Source organism: Muntiacus reevesi, chromosome 3 (genome assembly GCF_963930625.1).
Source record: "Muntiacus reevesi chromosome 3, mMunRee1.1, whole genome shotgun sequence".
NCBI lineage: Eukaryota > Metazoa > Chordata > Mammalia > Artiodactyla > Cervidae > Muntiacus > Muntiacus reevesi.
This window is the reverse complement of record NC_089251.1, coordinates 114,969,034-114,988,932: the sequence shown is the minus strand read 5'-3', so window position 1 is coordinate 114,988,932 and position 19,899 is coordinate 114,969,034. Positions and strand designations below refer to the sequence as shown.

Below are 19,899 nucleotides of genomic sequence, written 5' to 3'. Positions count from 1 at the left end.
GGTCCTGGCACACACGGCACTCACTTTATCTTTGGATGATGAATGAATGAGTGACCACGTGGTCATGTTTTCCACATTACAGTTGGGAAACTGAGGCTCAGAGGGGTAAACTCACTCATCTAGAGTCACCCAGCTCACATCTGACAGAACGGAGGTCTGAACCCAGGTGTTTGCCCAGCTGAGTCAGAGATCTTTAACTCCAAGCGGTGCTGCCTCAACTGGAACCGGTTCCCCACCTCCTGGGCCCCATCAGCCCCTCTCCAGCCATCTTCCCAAGGGGCCCATGGGTCAGAGTTCCTAAAGGTTTGGCAATGGGGTTTCCAGAGGCTGGGAGCTCAGAATTCCCATGGATTTTTGAATCTCAGAGTGTTGAAGTTGCCTTGCCTCCCTCTCCAGATCTCTGCCCAAGAGCATCTGGATGAGGTTTTCGTGAGTTCCCTTGCAGGGAACGCCTAATGAAGCACCACCTGATGCTGAGCTGACCTTTGTCCTTTGACCCTCCTCTCAAGCCCCTGGAAGGACCAGTCCTGATTCATCCCACACCCCAAACCACGCCTGGTGCCAGGGTCTGTTCCTCGGGTTCACACCCGGCACTCTCCCCTCCTGGCTCCATCAGTCCTGGTTTCAGTTTCCTGTTCCTTAGGGGGAACTGTTCCAGTTTAAGCTTGATGATTTCCCCTTTGCTGAAGGCAGGCCCTGAAATGGGTCTGGGGAAAGGGGGGCTGGGGGCGGAGACTTTCAGCTGGCCAGTGCCAGCAAATAATCTTCTCCCTCTAGGCCTGTTTCCCATCTAGGAAGTGGAGATATTGACAGCTCCTACCTTATGGGGTCACTCATGTAAAGTACTTGGCATGGATCAGGGGTTTAGTAAATGTCTATACCCTTCTTCCTCCAAAACAGGTGGATGGGAGTGAGTGAGAAACACATTTACTGATCCAACAAATTTGCACCCAACCACTATTCTGCACCAGGCCCTAGGCTAGTGCTGGGGACAGAGCAGTGAATAAGACGAACCAAGCTGCTGCCCTCCTGGGACTCCTGTGCTGGTGGTGGGAGATCCCAGTGGGTGTGCAAAGTGCATCATGTGTCAGGCAGGGATAAAAGCCACAGAGAAACCCACGATGAGCACCCAAGGGGAAAGGACTACAGCGCAGGACACCCCCCATCTGGGACATACTTTTCATACCACCTGCGCTGGGAGCAGAGGGGTCTGCAGCCTACAGTGAGGAATCCGAGGCTGGGGGAGCTGGCAGCCGCCCGCCTGAGGTCACATAGCTGCGGGAGAAGAAGCACCTGGCCAGGTCTGTCCACCCAGTGTCAGGGCCCAGAGGTCAAGACCCGCCGGCGCAGAGGGGAGATTGAGGCCCAGAGAGGGCCACGCCTGCTCTGTGGTCCCGCTGCCCTCCCGTGTCCTGGAGACTCCAAAGCCCAGTGAACTCGGATGACCTGTGGCCCCTTCTTGTGAATCGGCTGGAGGGGGTGATGGTTGGGTCCTGGGAGAGTCAGTGAACCCTTAGCGGGAGGGTACCCATTGTCACGCAGATGAGACCCATCTACCCGGACTCGCTGACGAGCCAGGTCGTACCCCGCACCTCCACGCGGGGTCCTTCCCCCTCCAAGCCCCGCGACGGCCCGGGGAGGCGCGCGCTGCGGGTCCCGGTCCCCAGAGCGAGGTTCAGCGAGGCCAGCCACCCGTCCCCGGTCGCACGTTCCCCTCGGCACCCCCATCCCGCGGCGGGCGGGTGCGTGCGGAGCGCGGGGCGCGCGGGGACCCGGGCGGCGGGGGGCGCTCCGCGCCGGCCCCGCCCCTCCGCGCCCCGCCCCCCGCGCTGGGGGCGGCCCGGCGGCAGCGCACGCTTCCTGCGGGCGCGGCGGCCGTGGGCGCGGAGCTGCCGGGCGGAGCCGGGCCGCCGAGCCGGAGCCCCGACCGAGAGCGCGCCGGGCCAGCCGCCGGGCCGCGCCGCCGCCGCCGCCGCCTCGGGAACAAAGGCGCCCGCCGCCGCCGCCGCCATGAAGCCGGGGCCGCCGCACCGCGCCGGGGCCGCCCACGGGGCTGGCGCCGGGGCCGGGGCCGCGGCCGGGCCTGGGGCCCGCGGGCTGCTCCTGCCTCCGCTGCTGCTGCTGCTGCTGGCGGGGCGCGCCGCGGGGGTGAGTGCCTCCCGTTCCCGCGCCCCGCGCCGGCCTGCGGGGAGCCCGTGCTTGGCCGCCCTTGCCTCCCGGGGGCTCGTTTTCCCGCGGGCGGGGGCACCCTTCCCCGAGGGCGGCCTGGGGTCCCGGCTGGGGTCCGGGCGCGGGGCCGCACTGGGCGTGTCTCGGGTCTGAGCGGACGTGGCTTGGTGCTTCGTGGGTGTGCCCGGACCGCGGCCACTTTTAGGGAATGGGGTCGCCTCCCCCTGCGGGGGGAAGGGTGTGCTTTCGGTTCCTCCCTCCGAGGGTCGTTGCAGGAGGGCCGGGGGCGGTGTGTGTGGGGGGGGGGCGGGCGGCCCGGGGAGGAGGAGGGGTGGAGGGTGACTTGTGTGAAGGTGACCTGAGGGGGTGGGTGAGGATGACCGCGTGTGGCCACCTCCGTGGAGGGTGCTGGGATCCGTGGGGTGTGCACGCGTGAAGGATGAGGCGTGAGGACGAGCCCGTCCCCGTGGATGGGGGCCCCGTGCCCTACTGCGTGTGGTCGTGTCAGGGTGACCCACTGTGTGTGGTGTGTGCCCGGGCCGGGCTGGGGACCACTGGCCATGCTGTGTGCTTGCAGGGGTGACTGTGTTGGGGGGAGACCTCTGTGGGGTGTGTGTGTGTGCAAGCGTGTGCAGGCAGGTGTATGCTTGACCCCGTGCATGGAGCACGCACCTCTCGGGGGGCGCGCCTGTGGGTAGCAGTGAGTATGCGTGTATGACCTGACCCCTCAGTGTCTCTTTGACCGCAGCAGGCGTGGGGTTGAGCTCAGTCCCAGCTACATCAGGGGAAGCAGGAAGAAAGGCCACCTCCTCCTTGCGGGACCCAGGTCCCAAGAGAGCTCCCCATGGGCACGTGTCTGGAGCCTGGCCAGGCCATGAACGGGGGAGACTTCTAGTTCCCTTGGTTGGTTCTAAGAGTTATGCCTGGCTCCCCCATTCCCCAGGGTGAGAGGAACCCAGGCCTATCAGGCAACCCCCCAGGTGCCTACTCTGCCCCTGCAAGTCTCTTTGGGCCTCAGTTGGCCAGTCTGTGAAATGGCCGGAGGTTGGGGAGGGGCATCTCAGACAGACATGCTCAGTCCTCCCATCTTTCAGGGCTTTGAGCTGGGTGGGGTGGGGTGGGGAAGTGTCGAATGCCAGGCTGAGTACCCGGGCTGGTGAGCTGGCTGCCTCATTCCCAGTTCTCCCCTAGATGGGGTGAGGAAAAGAGGTCCCTAGCAGGGACAGAGATCCAACCCATCCTGGTAACTGGGTCCCTTTCTCAGCTACATTTCTGGATGAGCATCTTAGGAATCAGAGACTTGGAAATCGCACAGGCTTGGGTTCCAATCCTGCTCTCACCCCTGATTCTAGTGTGACCTTGGACAACTTGTCTCACCTGTCTGAGCTTCCATTTTTCCCCTCTGCAGAATGGGGCTGATAACACCCTCCTGAGAGATTAAATGAGAGGCCGTGTGTGCTGGCCCACAGAAGGAGCCCGTTGAATGTTTGATGTCTAGATGAATGAACAGGGGTGCTGACGCCATGCTTTAGACTCGGCAGCCCAGCGGGAACCCTGAACTGGGTGAGCCCTGGGCAGCTCACGTCCCTCGTAGAACTTTTCCTCATCCATAAAATCAGGCTCATGGTTTGTGCGCCACGAGGTGGTGGAAGGAATGAAGTGAGCGCACGTGAAGTGAAAGGTCTCCGTGAGGCAGGTCTGAGGGCCAGGTGGAGTGGGCGTGGCTTCGACCCAGCTCTGGGTGGCAGATAAAGTCAACCCCCAGGGTTGGGGTCTGGAGGCTCAGATGGGGGGGCTGGACATGGAGGAGAGGAGGGGCTGGGCTCCAGATGAGGCGGTGGAGGGGACCCGTCTTCTCCAGGCTTCACACCTTTCCAGGAGGAGGGACGTCGACTCATCTGACCTGGGAGCCAAAGGGTTAATGAGTGGTGCCCAGGGGCCAGGGGCATGGCACCAGAGGAAGAGGGTGATGCCTGCATCAGGAGGGACTGAACTTAGATCAGAAGAGCCCCAATCAGGATGGCTTCAGGAGTGGCTTCCATGGTGGGAACCCCCAAGGGCATCACTGGGATGGGCAGTGGGTGACTCGGGGAAGGGGAAGGACTCAGGAAAGGTGATACCAAGGTGCTCACCAGCTTGAAAGGGAGCCTGTGTGTGTGTGTGTGTGTGTGTGTGTGTGTGTGTGTGTGTGTACGCGTACGTACGGGGCAGCTTCTAGGATGGCCTCAGTAGGGGTAACAGGTCTCATTCATGCTGCACGTGGTGAGTTGGGGAGTGTGTGTGTGTCCTGGCATCCTGTCTCTGAGAAAGCAGCTGTCTATGACTCTGAGGGATGTCTGCCTTCAGGGTCACTTTGGTTGTTGTATTATACTTAAGTCTACCCAGAAAGACATCCTGGAGTGTGGACATCCTGGAAATTTTCGCTTTAAATTGTGTTCTTTGGATGATCAGGGCTGAAAGGGACGTAGATAATCACTTAGTCTTATTTGAATTCCCAGTGGTGGGAGTTCATGGCTTTGTGATCTTGAGAAAGCGATTTAACCTCTCTGCGCTTTCCTTTCCACCTGTGAAAGCTGGGAAGGATAGGAGAACAAATGGGGTTAATATGTAAAACTCTTAGCGTGGTACCTGGCACATAGTAAACACTCGGGAAATGTTCTCTTGTTCTTTGACAAGGTTTTCATTCTATGATTGGGAACCTGGTAGGTGCGGGGGGTGGAAGGCTGGGGGACCATGGGAAGAGGAAATCACTCACGGAATTCTTTTGTTTATTTGTTTGTTTTTGGCTGCACTGGGTTTTCATTGCTTCATGCGGGCTCTCTCTAGTTAGAGCGAGCAGGGGCTACCCTCGAGTTGTGGTGTGCAGGCTTATTATTGCCATGGCTTCTCTTGTTGTGGAACATAGACTTGGGGTGCACGGGCTTAGTTGCCTAGCAGCATGTGGGATCTTCCTGGACCACGGATGGAACCTGTACCCCCTGGCTTGGCAGGTGGGTTCTTAACCTTGGAGCACCAGGGAAGTGCCCAGGGAATTCTTCTGAAGCACCAGCCCTGGTGGTTCCTGCCCACTCCTCACCCCCGTGATTTCAAGCATCCAGGAGCTCCCTACTCCGCTCCCCTGCAGCTGCTCTGGTTGGCTGTGAACACTGAGCTGCCAGCGCGAGATTGTCCTCACTGTAAAACTTACATGCTGCGGGACCCCTGGGCGGTTCCAGGCCAGGCCCTGACAACAGGGATACCCTAGGGATCTGTAAGTGTTAGCCCCCAAGATGGAAGGGACTCGGGGACGGAGACTTTGAGTAAGGGATTTCTCTGTTTCAGCATTCTTATCTGTCAAATAGGGACCATGACAGTGCCAGCCTCACAGGGCTGTTGTGAGGAGAAAGTGAGCTCCTTGGCTAGACCCAGCACAGCCTGCCAGTGCACTCTCCAGAGATGGGACCTTTCTAGGAGGGAGCCTAGGGAGGGCTTCCTGGAGGAGGAGGCTTTAAGCTGAGCCGTGTGCCATATGACACTGAGCAAGCTGTCGCCTGCCCTGACCCTCAGCTTTCTCACCTGTCAACTGGGGACCAATACTTGCTGCATGGAATTGCTACTGGGGGGGATGGGGGGAGTCATACCATTCTCATGGCCGAGTTGGGATTGGAACTTGGTGCCTTCTGCTCCCTGGGGAGCAGCACAGTGCCCCCTGCCTGTGAATTCAGTGTGTTTCTTGTTCCCTCTTACTGGGGTTTGGCATGGGGTCGAGCTCTGCTGGAGAAAAAAGCGGTGTGGGCTTTTGAAAACAAATGGCTGTCCCATCCCATGGAGTGGGGCATAGGGTCCCGGGAGGCCCCAGGGCGGCGCTGGGGGCAGGGGCAGCTTTGGACTTGAGACCTGGAAAATGCTGGGGCAGCGGTGGGGTGGGTGAGAGGGGCATGATGACGGGGAGAGGGTAGAAGCAGAGCTCCCCCACCCCCCAAGCCACAGGTCCTGCTGAGTGCAGGCCTCCCACCTGCCCCTTGCATCGGAGCTGGGACCATCCCCAGAACTGCTGAAGGGGAGGGGAGAGGGACGGGTCCTTCCAGAAGAGGCTGCGGTAGGATTCCTTCAGGCTGGAGCAGATGGAGGCAGCTGGGGATGGGAGGTGGTGAGCTGAACAGGGGCCAAGGCCCTGACTTGGGTGCAGCATCCACACCTTGGAGGGCTTAATAATACAAAGAGCAGCTAATGCTCACTGGGAGCCCTGCCCATTGAGCACTTGATATGTATTGGCTCATTTAATACTCATGATAATCTTTGGAGGTAGGAGTTGTTAGAACCCCCATTTTACAGATGAGGAAAACTGAGGCATAGAGAGGTTAAGCAGCTTGCTCAATGTCACACAGTTGGAAAGTGACAGAACTGGATTGAGCCAGTGCGTGGCAGGTTTATAGAACTGGGCTGCAGTTCTAATTTCAATCTCTCTTGCCAAGTCATCCTGGGCAAGGTACTTACTTCTCCTTTTGGCTGTCCCTACTCCCAAATTTTGCCTACATTACCTGTGTCGTGAATGCCTGCTCCTTGCCAGGCTCTGGGCCAGGCATGTCCCCTATCTTTTTTCTTTTAATTCTCACTGTCGCCTTGGTGGTGGGCTGATGCTACACATGTGGTAGGTGGGGGAAGGGTCTGGCTCTGGAGCCCTTGCTCCCACACAGCCTCTCAAGGCTCCGTGATCTGTAAGTGAGCTCTTCTGAGGGTCTTGGGGGATGAATCAAGGGAGAGTTTTATAAACTGCATGACAGTCAACAAGATGGGGGGGTTGGTGGTAGGGGGATTGTGTCTGGGTCATGTGACCATGGCCCAGGAGAGGGGAATGTTTAGAACCTCAGGATGAGAAGGGTCTAAAAAGTTAGCATGTTCCCTGGACACCCACTGGACGCTCCCAGTGTTGGGGCTGATTCTCTGCACAGATGACCAGGCCTGCCTTTAATCCCCTCTGACTCTTAGAAAGTTGTGTGGAGTCCCAATCTATGTCCCTGAGTCCTGGCCCTCTTAAACCTCCGGGTCCCTCTGGCCTGAGTGACAGAGGCTCAGAGAGAGGGAGTGACTTGGAGGTCACACAGCAGTCTGGAGAAGGGCCAGACACTTTCTGGATAGACCGTGAGCACCTTGGGGAGGCTCTCTGGCTTCCTTGCTCTTTGCTGCACCCCCAAGGCCAGCGCTGTGCCTGACCCAGAATGGAATGGTTTGAATGAATGAAGAGTGAATGAGTGAAGGAAGGCAGGAGGCCAAGACTATGAACTCTGGAGCCCAGTCTGGGACTCTGTGCTGTCTCCTGTGGAGGTGGGTTGGGGTGAAACATTGAGGGACAGTGAGGCTGGCAGAGTCCTGACGGGTCCAAGCGTGTGCCTGTGGGCCGGGAGGCGCCAGGGGGGCCACAGGGGGGGCGGGGGCCTGTGGTCTGAGCACCGAGGCGCGGCCACCACATCTGGGTGGGACAGAGGCCTGTGGTTCTGGGCTCCAGCCCAGCTGCTTGGAGCCCTGTGATTTTGTGTCGGGGATGGGGTGGGGAGGCGGGGTGGCTGGAGCCAGGAGCTGTCCCTGGGTCCAGCCCCTTGCTCACCCCGCAGCTGCCCCCTGAAGCAGAGAACAGGGTCTGGGCTGGACCACCTGGCTAGTCTTGCTGTCCCCGTAACGTTCCACCGCATCCTGGGAACATCAGGCCAGCGCCTGCTCCCAGCCTCCCAAGATTCCAGGAGGCTGGGTCGGCCTCTCTTCCGGCCCCCCCTTCCCTCCAGAGCAGGCCCTGGCCAGAGGGGCGTCCGCTCCCCTCCCCCCACTGACCAGGCCTGGTCTCAGCGCCAGACAGGAAGCTGTGATTACTGGGGGAGTCTGGGCAGCAGCGGCTGAGGGCCCAGCTGGGGGAGGGGGTGAGGGTGGCCCCTGACAAGTGATCTGGCTGCACAGGGTGGAGGCCGGGGAATGCCGGTGGCAGCCTTTTAAACCTGCTGGAGAGTGTTCTGCGTGCCCCAGCCGGCTGAGGTCTGCCTTCTTCCCACCCCTGGGTCCCCACCTGGGCCTTGATGATGTCTCTTTGGGGCGGGGGGCCTCCAAATCTGAGGGTGCAGCTTGAAGTAGTGAAAGGAACAGGGCCCCAGAGCCTCCTGGACCAGGGTGAGATCCTGCTTCTGCCGATTTCTGGCTATGTGGTCTTACCAAGTTCACTTAACCTCTCTGAGCCTCAGTTGCCTCCTCTTTAAAAGGAGCTGAGAGTATCTCTGCCTCAGAGTTCTCTGAGAAGGAGAATACAGAACAATAAAGTGCCTGATGAGAAGTGGGTTCCTCCTCCAAAGAGCGATCTCTTCCACTTACCTGCTTTGGTCTTGCTCTTTTCCTGCGCCTTCTTGGTCTCACTGAGGAATTGCTTTTGGTGGGGTGGAGATAAGGTTTTCTCTTGGAGAGTGTGGGAACCAATTTTGAAGGATCATGGATGACCCGAAGTAGAACCCTGGGGGTGGGGGCTGCCCTAGGAGGGAGAACTTGGGCCAGAACTCCCCATTGCAACAGGCAGGGCTGGGGCCAGATGAGAGGAAGCACTTTCTGGTGCCTCGTGGTAATGAGTTCACCAGGATTTTGATTCTTTGGAGCTGTTGTTGGCAGCCTGTGGTCCAGTCTGGAGGTAGATCGGACTTGATGACTCTTCAGGCCCTTCCAGTCCTGGAACCCCAGAGCGACCTTGCTATTGGAGGTACCGCCCAGAACATGGTGACACCGGGCCCGCTCCCTCTCCTCCCAGCCGGGGAGCCCCTCTGCTGCATTCTGTTTATCACACACATCCTGGCCCAGAGTCGGTGACTGTTGATGTTTACATAGGACCTCAGGGATGGAAGAGCCCTAAAGAGACTATCAGCCCGGCAGCCTTCCAGGCTCACAGATGGGTGTCCTCAGGCCTGGAGATGGCCTGGGGCCTTGCCCAAGGATTGGGGCTGATCCTCCAGCCTGTGGTCTCCTTGAGCCTTCTGACGCTGGTGGCATTCCACCCCTTTAGAAGAAGGCTTGGAGATGTCAAGCCACCTGCCAGGGCTTACACGCCTGGGTACTGGTGAAGCTGGGTGTTTGCTTGCTTCTCAACCTGCTCTGGATTCTGCCTGTCCTGTTGCTGACTTGGTTACCACACCCCTTCAGGAGTGAGGTTTTCTGAGATGAGAGATGAGGGTTAGGGGTTTGGGGTGCTGGGGAGAAATCTGAGGGGTGGGAGTTGGGGGTGGGGGATAATACTGGTTGGGGCCTATATCCCACTTCTGGGATGGGCCATAGGCTTGCTTCCCTCTGGGTTCAGCCTCAACCCAAGCCCTCCCAGAAACTGCACCCCCTGTGCTGCCAGCCAGGCCCCACCCCACCCCCACCCCCCCTCTCCCCAACCCCCAAGCTCGGCTCACCAGCCCAGACTTTAATAAGGGTAATTTAGAATCAATCACCAGCAGGATCTCAGAAATCTAATTGCAGCAAGCTGATTGCCAATTCGACTGCGGGCACCAGGGGGCTGTGGGTGGCTCATTAGGCCTGTCTTCCCTCCCTGGGCTGGGGTTTGGGGGTCCGTGTGGGCATGGCTCCAGGAGAGGTGGGGGTGGCAGTTATATTGGGAGCAGGGGAAGGCTATTCTTACTTCTTGGGGTGCCTGGCAGAACCCAGATACTGCCGCCCTCTCCAGGGTCCATGGCTAGAGCAGGTGCCCATGTGCCCACCCTTCACTCACCTACCATGTGTTTACTGTGACTCCTCATGGCCAGGCTGCCATCGAGGGTGGGGTGGAGGTGTCCGCTGCTGAATTTTACCTGGTTCCTGCTCTCAAGTTGCTCCGCTGTTGGGGAGCCAGGTGCAGTGGTGACAGTGATACTGGCCAGTCCTTACCAAGCACGTGATGTACCAGGCACAGTTCCACATGACTAACATGCTTTGTCTCAGTTCTTGCCACGACACTATGCGGTAGGTATTGTTACCCCATTTTACAGATGGTGACACAGAGGCCCAAAAGCTTAGGCAGTGTGTTTCAGGTGAGACGGTTAACAAGCGGCTGGAGTGTGCTTCCTGAGATGCCCTGTTTGGTAAGGTGGGCCGAGGAGGCTCGGGGCCTGTCTCTTGATGTACTCCTCTGTTCATCCTGCAAACGTGACCTGGGCACTTGTACGCCTGGCTGTGTGCTGGGGGCTGTGGGTGTGCAGGTGTATCTTGGGTGTGTCCTGCGTCTTGTCCGTGAGCCTTGTTTGGGGGGTTTGTGTCCGTGTGAGGGCAAACATTGAAGAGAAGCAGGGAGGAGGCCCTGCTTCCCTCCCCAACAGGTTCAAATCCCAGCTCTGCCACAGAAGCTTCGAGAACCTGGGCACGCTTCTCCTCGAGTTTGCGTTGTCTCCTCCTCTGTCGGCTGGGCCAGGAATGTCTTGTTGGCTAGGCTGGGGTGAGGAACAGTGCTGGGGGAGGGGCAGCTAGTTAAAAGGAAGCTGCTGTTGGTTAGTTACTTGTGTTTTATTTGTTTTAATGGTTATACTTTCCCTAAGATTGTTGTGTCTCAGAGTGAACCTGCTACAGGCTTGTCCTGTGACTATGGGGCAGCTTCCCACCTCCCACCCCTACCCCCAGCATCTACTTTCACATCTGTAAAGTGGGGAAACTGGGGTGGATGACTCAGTGGCTCTTCCAGTCTTCGCATTTGAGGAACTCAGAAAGACCAGAAAGCCAGAGAGGGCAGGAGCTGACCTGGGGTAGCCCAGCTGGGAAGGGAGGACAGGCCGGCGGGGCTGGGGCAGACGACAGGAGGCCTGCTTACTTCAGGTGGCCTGTCTGTCTTTCCTTCTGGGTCAGGGTAGGAGGTGCCCTTTCCTGGCCCATCACACTGAGCACCGTCTTCTGTCCCAGCCTCTGGGACATGATCCAGGCCAGTTGGAGGCTGGGCTGCGAGTCTGGTTTCCTGGGCAGAGAGTTTCCTGGGCAGGGAGTCCAGTGCCTGAGGTCTTGTCTGTACTCTGCTGCTGACCTGCCAGTCACTTGTAGCCACTGTTTACTGATGTCCCTTCTGTGTCTGGTCTGTGCTGAACACTAGGAACCCTGAGGGGGCTCAGCCTGGTCCCTGACCTCAGGAAGCTTCCAGTTAGGTGAGGGGCTGAGGAAGTGAGTCAGGGGAAAGAGAAGTTGGTTTTGGACTCTTGGGAATCAGGGAGGGCTCCCTGGAGGAAGTGTCCTTTGTTTCAGGCCTTGAAGGATGGCAGCAGATTGATAGGCAGAGGGATCAAGATGGACAAAGGCTCAGAGGTTTGAAAGGTCATGGTATAATACGGAACTGAAATGTGGTTAAAAGCAGCAACTCCCAGCTGGGGGAAGGGAGCCATATGTGAAAGTGGGAACATATCTCCCTTGGGTGGGGGGGGCGGAGGAGCCGTTGCTGGAGGGCGTGCTGTTTCTAATGAGACTGTGTTGCTTCTTGCATTTAACAGACATTCACGGGGCACCTCCTGGGTGCCTGGCCCAGTGCCACAGGATATTTTGGGGCTAAACAGGTGAACGCCACAGTGCCTTGGCATGGGAGACCCCAGTGGCTCATAAACTGGGCTTTGAGTCCAAACCAAGGCATTGGTTTCCATCCTCGAGGCAGAGGATGTTGGTCTGTAAAATGAGTACAACCCCATCCTGGGGGGCTGGCGTGTAATGCCAACAAGAGCATGGACGTGATAATATTAATATTGAATGATGCCTGTTGAGGATCTGCCACGTGTGACAGACTCTGCCAAATGTCTTGTGTACAAAAGCTCACTTAATCCTTACAAGCTTATGAAGGAGACACCATTATTACCTTGATTTTACAAAAGAGGGAATTGAGGCACAGAGAGGTTAAAGAATATGTCCGAGATCACAGAGCCAGTAAGTGGTGCACTTACTAGGATTTGAACCCAAGCTGTGTCCCTGGGGTTGTAAGAGTCGGACACGACTTAGCGACTAAACCACACCGCCAGTCTAGTGTCAGAGTCTATCTGGTTTGTAAGCACTGCTCCAGGCTACCGTGTGTGCTACGAACTGTGAAGGGTGGTGCCCTGAGAGGGTGAATTTAAGGCTAGTCAGGTCTTGCTGGGTGAGCTGGAGGGGTTGCTGTGGGGGAGCCCTGACGCAGACTTGGGGCTCTTGGCTTCCATACGGGGCTTCTCTGTTGCATGTTTTCTGTTCAGGTTGGGCCATGGGCTGAGGCCAGCCCAGACTGGGGAAAGATCAGAGGACTAAAGATGGTTTGTGCTGGAAGGGCTTTGGAAACACTATTGTCCAACTTTTTCATGGTCCTGAAGGGGAAACTGAGGCCAAAGGAATGACCTCAAGTCATAGTGAGGGTCTTTTGAGAGCTAGTGGTTCATCCTTTCTGGAGGAAGGCATGGCAACCCACTCCCGGATGGTTGCCTGGAGAATCCGCATGGGCAGAGGAGCCTGGTGGGCTGCGGTCCGTGAGGTCGCAGAGTTGGACACTTGAGCAGCTAAGCACAGCACAGTTCAACCTTTTGATTAACCTACAGGGAAACTGAGGCTCGGAGAGGCACAGTGACTTGCTTGACGTAACACAGCAAGGTTGTGGCTGTGCTGGGACTAAGAACTTTGTCTCCTGACTCCTAGGCGGGACAGCATCCCCTGTACTGTGTTTCTTCTCTTTACCTGTCTCTTTGTGCGAAGACTGCAGGCCCAGCTCCCACCGACCTCTCCCGGGAAGCCTTTCCTAACCTCAACCAGACCCTATGCCAAACTGATTCCGTTCACCACTCTCGCTGGGCTTCTCTAGCCTCATCCTTTTGCCCCACATCCCACTACCACCCAAGACTCCTGGCTATTCCCTGAGTACAGAGGACAACGTTATCTCTTTTGCTTTCCTGTCTAGCCACATGCTCTTCACTCTCCATGGACTGTTATTCTCCAGCAAACTCCTACTCATCCTCCGAAACCCAGCACAGATGTCCCCTTCTCTGGGGATCATTTACCAGCCTCTCCTCCCAGCTCCCAAGCACAATGAGCCCTTTTTCCAGCCCCTTCTCTCCTGCCTCCCCGTTCTAGATTCCCAGGCACCGCGCTTCTACAAGCGATAGGATTCACTGCTGAACCCTAGTTCTGTGACATCAGCTTGACAGCGTCTGCTCCCCACAGGGCTCCATCCTTACCTCCCTGGAGCCCTCACCTGGGTGCGTTGTTGCAGCAGCTGCTCCTCCATTGCATCATCTCCCTGGTCAGCCTCACACTTACTAGCTTGTTGCCTTTCCCTCAGTTCAGCCATTGCCACGTTGTTTCCTCTCTTCGCTGGCACCTCCTCAGGCTGTTTTACTTCTGGCTCTCCCCTGCTGTCTGCCACACCTCCTCCTTTCTCCCCAGAGCCCTGCTCCTGTGATCCCCAGGCCTGGAGAAGCGGCGAGCGGAGGCTGGCAGCGGGGAGCAGTGGGCACTTGCTGCCTCATCACCCAAGGCTCAGGCTTGGTTACGGGAGCTCTTGCCCCTGTGTCCTCTATCTCCCGGCACTGGCCATCTCCTGCCCGCCCCACCTCCCCGTCTCTCCGTCTGTCCACTGTCCATACCTCCCCTTCCCTCCATCCTTTTCTGTCTCCCTCCTCCTGCCCTGGTTCCCCCGAGGACTCTGCCTCCCTCCCTCCCTGGAACCTTCCATCTCTCTGGCTGCGACCCAGGGCGGGTAGGACCTGAAGGGGGACAGGAGTCTTTGGGGGCCGAGGGGTGTTTAGGGTCAGGGCTAGAGGGGCGACTCTACTCCTCACCCTCTGGGCCCAGGAACCCCACACCCTCACCTGTTCCCTTCATCCTCCCCTCCAGAAGCGTGGTTTCCTGGACAAAGGGCCACAGGAAGTGAGCCCTGGTTGCACTGTTTGGATGAGGACCTGGTGTCCAAAGACGGAGCTTGGATGTTCAGGATCCCCAGTCGTGAGAGGCAGAATGTCTCCTTCAGGGAGCTGAGCCCTGGCTTGGCTGAGTCCTGTTGTCTCGTGAGGCGGGGAGCTGGACACTCATTGGGGACAATCTCAGATCTAGTCTGTGTCTGGGGGGCTGCCTGCAAGGCTGTGGTTGCGCCCAGGGTGATCCGTTATCCGTGTGGAGCTAAGGCCACATTTCTGTTTCGGTTGGGGTGAAGGGCTGGGTTTGTGGGTGCGTGTGTGGTGCTGTGTGTCTGGGCTGGTGCACGGGGGGCCCCGGGGTCCCTGTGGGTAGGAAGGAGGTTTGTGGCTGCTCCTTGGCCATCAGCTGTTTTGGTGGCTCTGGTGTGAGGCTGGGGGAATCAGGAGCCCCCTTTCTCGGCTGTAGGGGGCAATGCTCCCACCACCTGGGGTGGCCATGGGTATTAGCAGCTCCCAGGAGGACAGCAGAAGTTAGGAGACACTCTCCCACCTCCGGGTGGGGGGATTGAGGCACGGGTAGAAGCACGCGCAGGCCCATTTGTGTATGTGAAAGAGCACACACCTGTCCTGCGCACACGTGTGGAGACACAGACCCATGTATGTGGACACTCACAGGCACTCAGAGATAGGGATGCACATTCCCCCTAGTGCACGTGAACCACTCACAGAGCGACAGCCCTCGTGCTCACACGAGCACACCCAGGCCCGCATCTCAGGCATCTCAGCCCACCTAAGACAACCTGAAGGTGAGCGCACACAAATGCGGCTGCACGGCTGCCCAGAAATACCCTTGCAAGTGCCAGCTGCGTGCCTCTGCAGGACTGCATGCACACACGCCCACACACACGTATGTACATGGGTTGCTGGGCTTCTAAACTACCAGGAATGTGTCCGCCCTTAATCCCAGCTCTTAATCCAAGAGTCCAGGGAGCCCAGGCCAAAGGGGCAGCTGGTCAGCCGGCCTCCTTAGAGGTGATTAAGGCATGGGCGGGGGCGGATGCAGGGGACGCAGAGCTGTGTCTTCTGCCTGACCTCCAGGGATGCCACAGAGCTCAGAGCTTGGGTTCCATCTGAGACTTGGTTACATGGAATTTACCAAACCTGGGGTGCAGACCTGGTGGGGAGGCTGGCCAGGGGTGTGGCTGGTGTGTCTCCAGGGAGCGTGACAGCTTCATCAGGCCAGGGGAGGCGGTTCCTTCATTTAACCACCTGCCTGCTGGGGCCTCAGTGTGAAGTCTTCTGGGCATTCTGACCTCTGAGAACCCTGTTTCTGGCTGGAGCGCTTCTGGACCAAGTGGGAAAATGAGACCCAACTGGGAGATGCTGAATGTGGGGTCCTGAGTGGGGAGGAAGGTGGTCACTGAGACAAGGGTGGAGTGGGGAGGAAGTGGGGGCTGAGCTGGGCATCAATGCCCACTACTGGGCATTGTCCCAGTAGTGGGGGTGCTGCTGGTGGCATTTCCTGGGTGGGGTCAGGGCTGCTGAATACTACAGGGCCAGGAGGACTGTCCCACCCAGGAGCCTCCGCAGTGCTCCTCTTGAGAACCGCTGTCAGGTCATGCAGCCTGGGAGGGGTCAGCGTGGGCCACAGCTCAGAGGCGAGACTGTCCCCAGCGCGCTGCAGTAAGGAAGGCCATGCATACTGCCCAGGGTGCCATAGAGGGGTGCGGAGGTTGTGCAGGCTGAGTCCTCCTAGCCTGGCCTCCCCACTTGGATGTCTGTGTGTGAGTCTATAAGGGGTGGCTGTGATAATGGCGGAAAGAGGGTGGTTCTGGTTTTGGACTCTGACCGCTGCTCGTCAGCTGGGTGACCTTGGGCAGCTGTGGGGTGGTTTTGAGAATGTGGGTTTCCTTGGCTCAGAGTCCAGTCAGCATGTTGTTGCACCCTGAGCTGGCGGCCAGTAGCGGTCATTGTGGGGGCAGTGGTCATGAGAGACTTCTGTCACTGCAGAGGTGACAGCCACCTGGGGTTTGGGGAGCAAGCTAGCCCTGGGAACAGCCCCTTGCCGCGTGTCCATCTTTGAGCCCGGCTTTTCCAGACCAGTCCTTTCTCTCACAGGCTCTGTCTGCTCTGGCTCCAGGGCTGGGCCATTTGGGTGCATTCATCTGGACATCCCTGGGGTCTTGCTCTGGTGTGGGGCTGGGCATGGTGGAGCCCCCGCTGTGCGGAGGGGGACCAAGTTGGTATGATTGGGGCTCTGATGGCAGGAGCCCAGGAACAGGGCCTCCGAGGCTGCCTGCAGAGGCTCAGGTTGATGGGTCAGCTGAAGGAGTTTTTGGCCTGGGAGTCATGTTCAAGTGAGAAGAGGAGGTGTGTCTCCCCCCTGGACATGTGGGGCACATGAGGGCCGGGCACTCAGGGTCCCCCAAACCCTGTGGGTGTTTTGGACTTCATCTGAACTCAGGAGGGGGGCAGAGCCTATGGCAGAGCCTGGGATGGGCTGGCTGGACACCAGGGTGCCCTGGACTGGTAGGAAACTGGTGAGGATGCTGGGGCGATGACGGGGGGATGCTGAGGTTTTCTCTGGTTCCCTCCACCCATAGCTGAGACAGAGGGCTGGGGGGTCCTCTTGGGGTTCCTGGCTTCCCCCACCCTCAGGGTTTGTTGTGGCCCCCTGCCCTGCAGCCTGAGCTCTGAGGGGCCCTCCTCCCTTCTCAGTGACCAGACAGGGAACAGGGATGGCGAGGTGGTGAACCGGAGGCTGGGGACGCAGGCGGCGCGGGCTTCAAACTTGGATTCAGCCTGGTTGGGGTTTGGGGGACGTGGAACACCTGTTAGAGGCCCAGCCCTCGGGACAGACGGGCCTCTGCACAGCGAATAGGGAGTGGAAAGCAGCCTGGGGCTCCGCGGCTGCCAGCTGGGCTGGGGGGAGGCGGGTGCCTGGGAGCCTCATGCATACAGCGCAGGGTGCGGGGGTGGGCCCTGCGACCTGTCTGTCCTCACACAGTCCTAGACAGACACACAGGGGCAGGGGCGGACGGACTCATCTTCAGACTCACCTGCACGTCACCACTGGGGCCCTCCATCCTCCTAACCCCTTCCCGGGCAGGTCTCTTCCTGAGGGCAGCCAGGGGCCACCACATGCTCGGAAGGTCCAAATGGGGACATCCTGGCACCATCGAAGGCTGGAGCTGGGGACACTGGGGTCTAGCGAAGCAGGTGGCAGCCAGCCTGAGTTTGGAGCCATCTGCCTTCTCCGGGGTCACTTTTGGCTGAGCCTGCCCCTTCCAGTGGCCCCACCTGGCAGAGTAGCCTTTGACAAGCACGGGAGGGAGGCAGTTGCTGTGCTGGGCCTCTCCCACTGTGGTCTGCAGAATCAGTGTTGGCCCTTTGGAGGTCGGGGCTGGGGAGGCTAACCTGGGGCTTGGTTAGGGGTTACTAAACAAGGTGGGGAGGTGAGCCAGGATAAGCCTCACCTCCTCTCCCATCTGAGCATTTGAGTTGAGGCTCTGCCGTGTGACCCTGGGCAAGTATCTCACCCTCTCTGAACCGCAATCATACATTCATTCTTCTCTTTTAAACAACAGCTTTATTACGATTTAACTCATATTCTGTACAATCCACTCATTTAAAACATATAATTAACGGGGTTTTAGTATATATACAGTTTGAAACCACCCCCAATATTATTCATTTTTATTACCCCCTAAAAGAAGCCCTATACCTATTAACAGTCGCTCCCCATTTCCTCCCAATCACCCAACCCTGAGCAATCACTAATCTACTTTCTGTCTCTATGCATTTGCCTATCCTGAATGTTTAATATTAGTGGAATCATATAGCATGTGGTCTTTTGTGACTGGCTTCTTTCTCTCAGCATAATATTTTCAAGGTTCATCCATGTGGTAGCATGTATCATGACCTCACTTCTTTTTTAATTGAATAATATGCCATTATTTGGACACATCACCTTTTTTTCTTCTGTCAGTTGACAGATATTTGGGTTATTTCTACATTTGAGCTGTTACGAATAATGCTGATATTTTTGAAATGTGTGGACATATGTTTTCACTTCCCTTGGATGTATTAACATATGCCCTAGGGGTCGAATTATTGGACCATATGGTGGTAACTCTATGTTTAACCTTTTGAGGAACTGCCAGACAGTGTTCCAGAGTGGCTGAACCATTTTTCATTGCCACCCGTGGTGCGTGAGGGTTCAAACTTCTCCACATCCTCACCACTACTTGTTATTTTCTGACTTTCTGATCACATTACTCTTGCATCCATTCATGCCTCAGGTATTTATAGAACACCTGTATTTGACAAGGCAGGGTGCTCACTGCAAAATTGAGAAGAAAATTTATCCCTTGAGGAGTTGTTTAGAAGATTTAATAGCACCATAGCTGTAAAAACCTCCATGCGCTTAGTGACAGATCACGATTATCAAGGGAAGAAGCTGAGGGTGGTCAGGAATCACGGGGCCTCTGAGAACAGAAGAAAAGAGAAAAAAACCTTTGTGTTCTGACTGCGGGCTCTGTGTCAGAACTTTTGTTTCAGTTCTCATGAACTTCTGGGCTATCCTGTCGGCCCATTTGCAGCTGGGAAAGCTGAGGCTCTGGCCAGGCACCTTGCCCCAAGGTCACCCAGCTGAGAGGTCGCTAGACTTTGGCCTGAGAGCCTGTTTGGATAGCTTATTTAACCTTCCCAACCTTTTGAGGTTGGTACTATCACTTTGCTCATTTTGTAGAAGAGAATGAGGCTCAGAGAGGTGGACTTTCTTGCCCAGGGTCACACAGCTGCTGAGGGCCAGTGCTGGGATTTGGATCCAGGCAGTCTCGCTTCAGAGCCCCTGCTTACTGTCAGGTGAGGTCCCGCCTGTCTCCTAGGACTCAGGAGATGAGGGTGAGGGCTGGGGCATATCTCATAGCATGTCTTCTTGGGCTGGAGGTGACCCTGGCGGCGAATGTGGCCTTAGGCAGGCCGCCTCCAGCTTTTTCCCTGACTCCTTGCTCTGTGCCTCAGTTTCTTGTCTAGGCAATGGTGATGGGGGCCCCTGACGTCCCCATGACTCATACTGAGTCTGGCTTGTTCTGTCCCTTGAAATGGAGCCACTCAGAAGCCAGGAGAATCATCCTGGGCTGGGAGTAGGGAGTTGCATCCCCACTGTGTGTGAGTTTGTGTTGGTTCTAAATACCCGGGCAAATGGAAGGGTGAGGGAGACCACAGCCGGCCTCCTCAGGAGGCCGCACGCTCACCCCAGATGGGCACACTGTGTGTGTGTGTGGTGTGTGCCTCACCTGTGCCCGGGGAGGCGCTGGGGCGGATGGCAGAGCTATACCGTGTCCCAGCACAGCCGGAAGCACTGGCCGTGCCTCTGACCAACTCCAGAAGGGTCACTCTGGTTTTCTGGGGTCCCAGAGGATCCCCAGGGCTGGCCAAGTCCCTGCGACCTCCGCCTCTGGCTTCGGGTGGCCCCTAAGACCGGGCAGAAGCACCCTGTGTCCTGCGGGCTTGCCTTTCCTGAGGTCTCATTCTGTGGGGTGAGGACCAGACACACCGCACGGAGGTCTCTCTCTGCTTTCCCAGTCCCTCCCCCACTACCAGCCCCCCATCCCAGCTGCCTTGCTCCCCTCAACTCCATCCTGACTTCGCCAGCTGAGTTCTCTGTAACCTCCAGCAGGTTGACGGGCTTGAGTCTACGGAGTAAGAAGGCCCATTCCGCCTGGTCCTGTCCGTAAGGGGCCATGTGCTTAGTAGGTGCTCAGTAAACGCTCCAGCCCTTCCAGCCCACGCCTGGCTGTAAAGGGGCCAGAGCTGCAGGCTCCACTGGGAACCTACTCTCCTGCATGTTTTTGCATATAATTTGCATAGTCATTTTATGACAAACAGCTGGGATCAGTTCTCC

General features: G+C 57.6%; 1 protein-coding gene across 1 annotated transcript in view; it reads left to right on the top strand.

Moving 5' to 3' along the window:
* The first annotated feature begins 1,888 nt into the window (after positions 1 to 1,888).
* SDC3 (syndecan 3) overlaps positions 1,889 to 19,899 on the top strand; it is a 40,907-nt gene continuing 22,896 nt past the window's right edge. Inside the window, exon 1 of the mRNA XM_065930245.1 lies at positions 1,889 to 2,148. Within this exon, the coding sequence (XP_065786317.1) occupies positions 2,011 to 2,148 (138 nt within the window). The 5' untranslated portion in view covers positions 1,889 to 2,010. The remainder of the gene's footprint in view (positions 2,149 to 19,899) is intronic.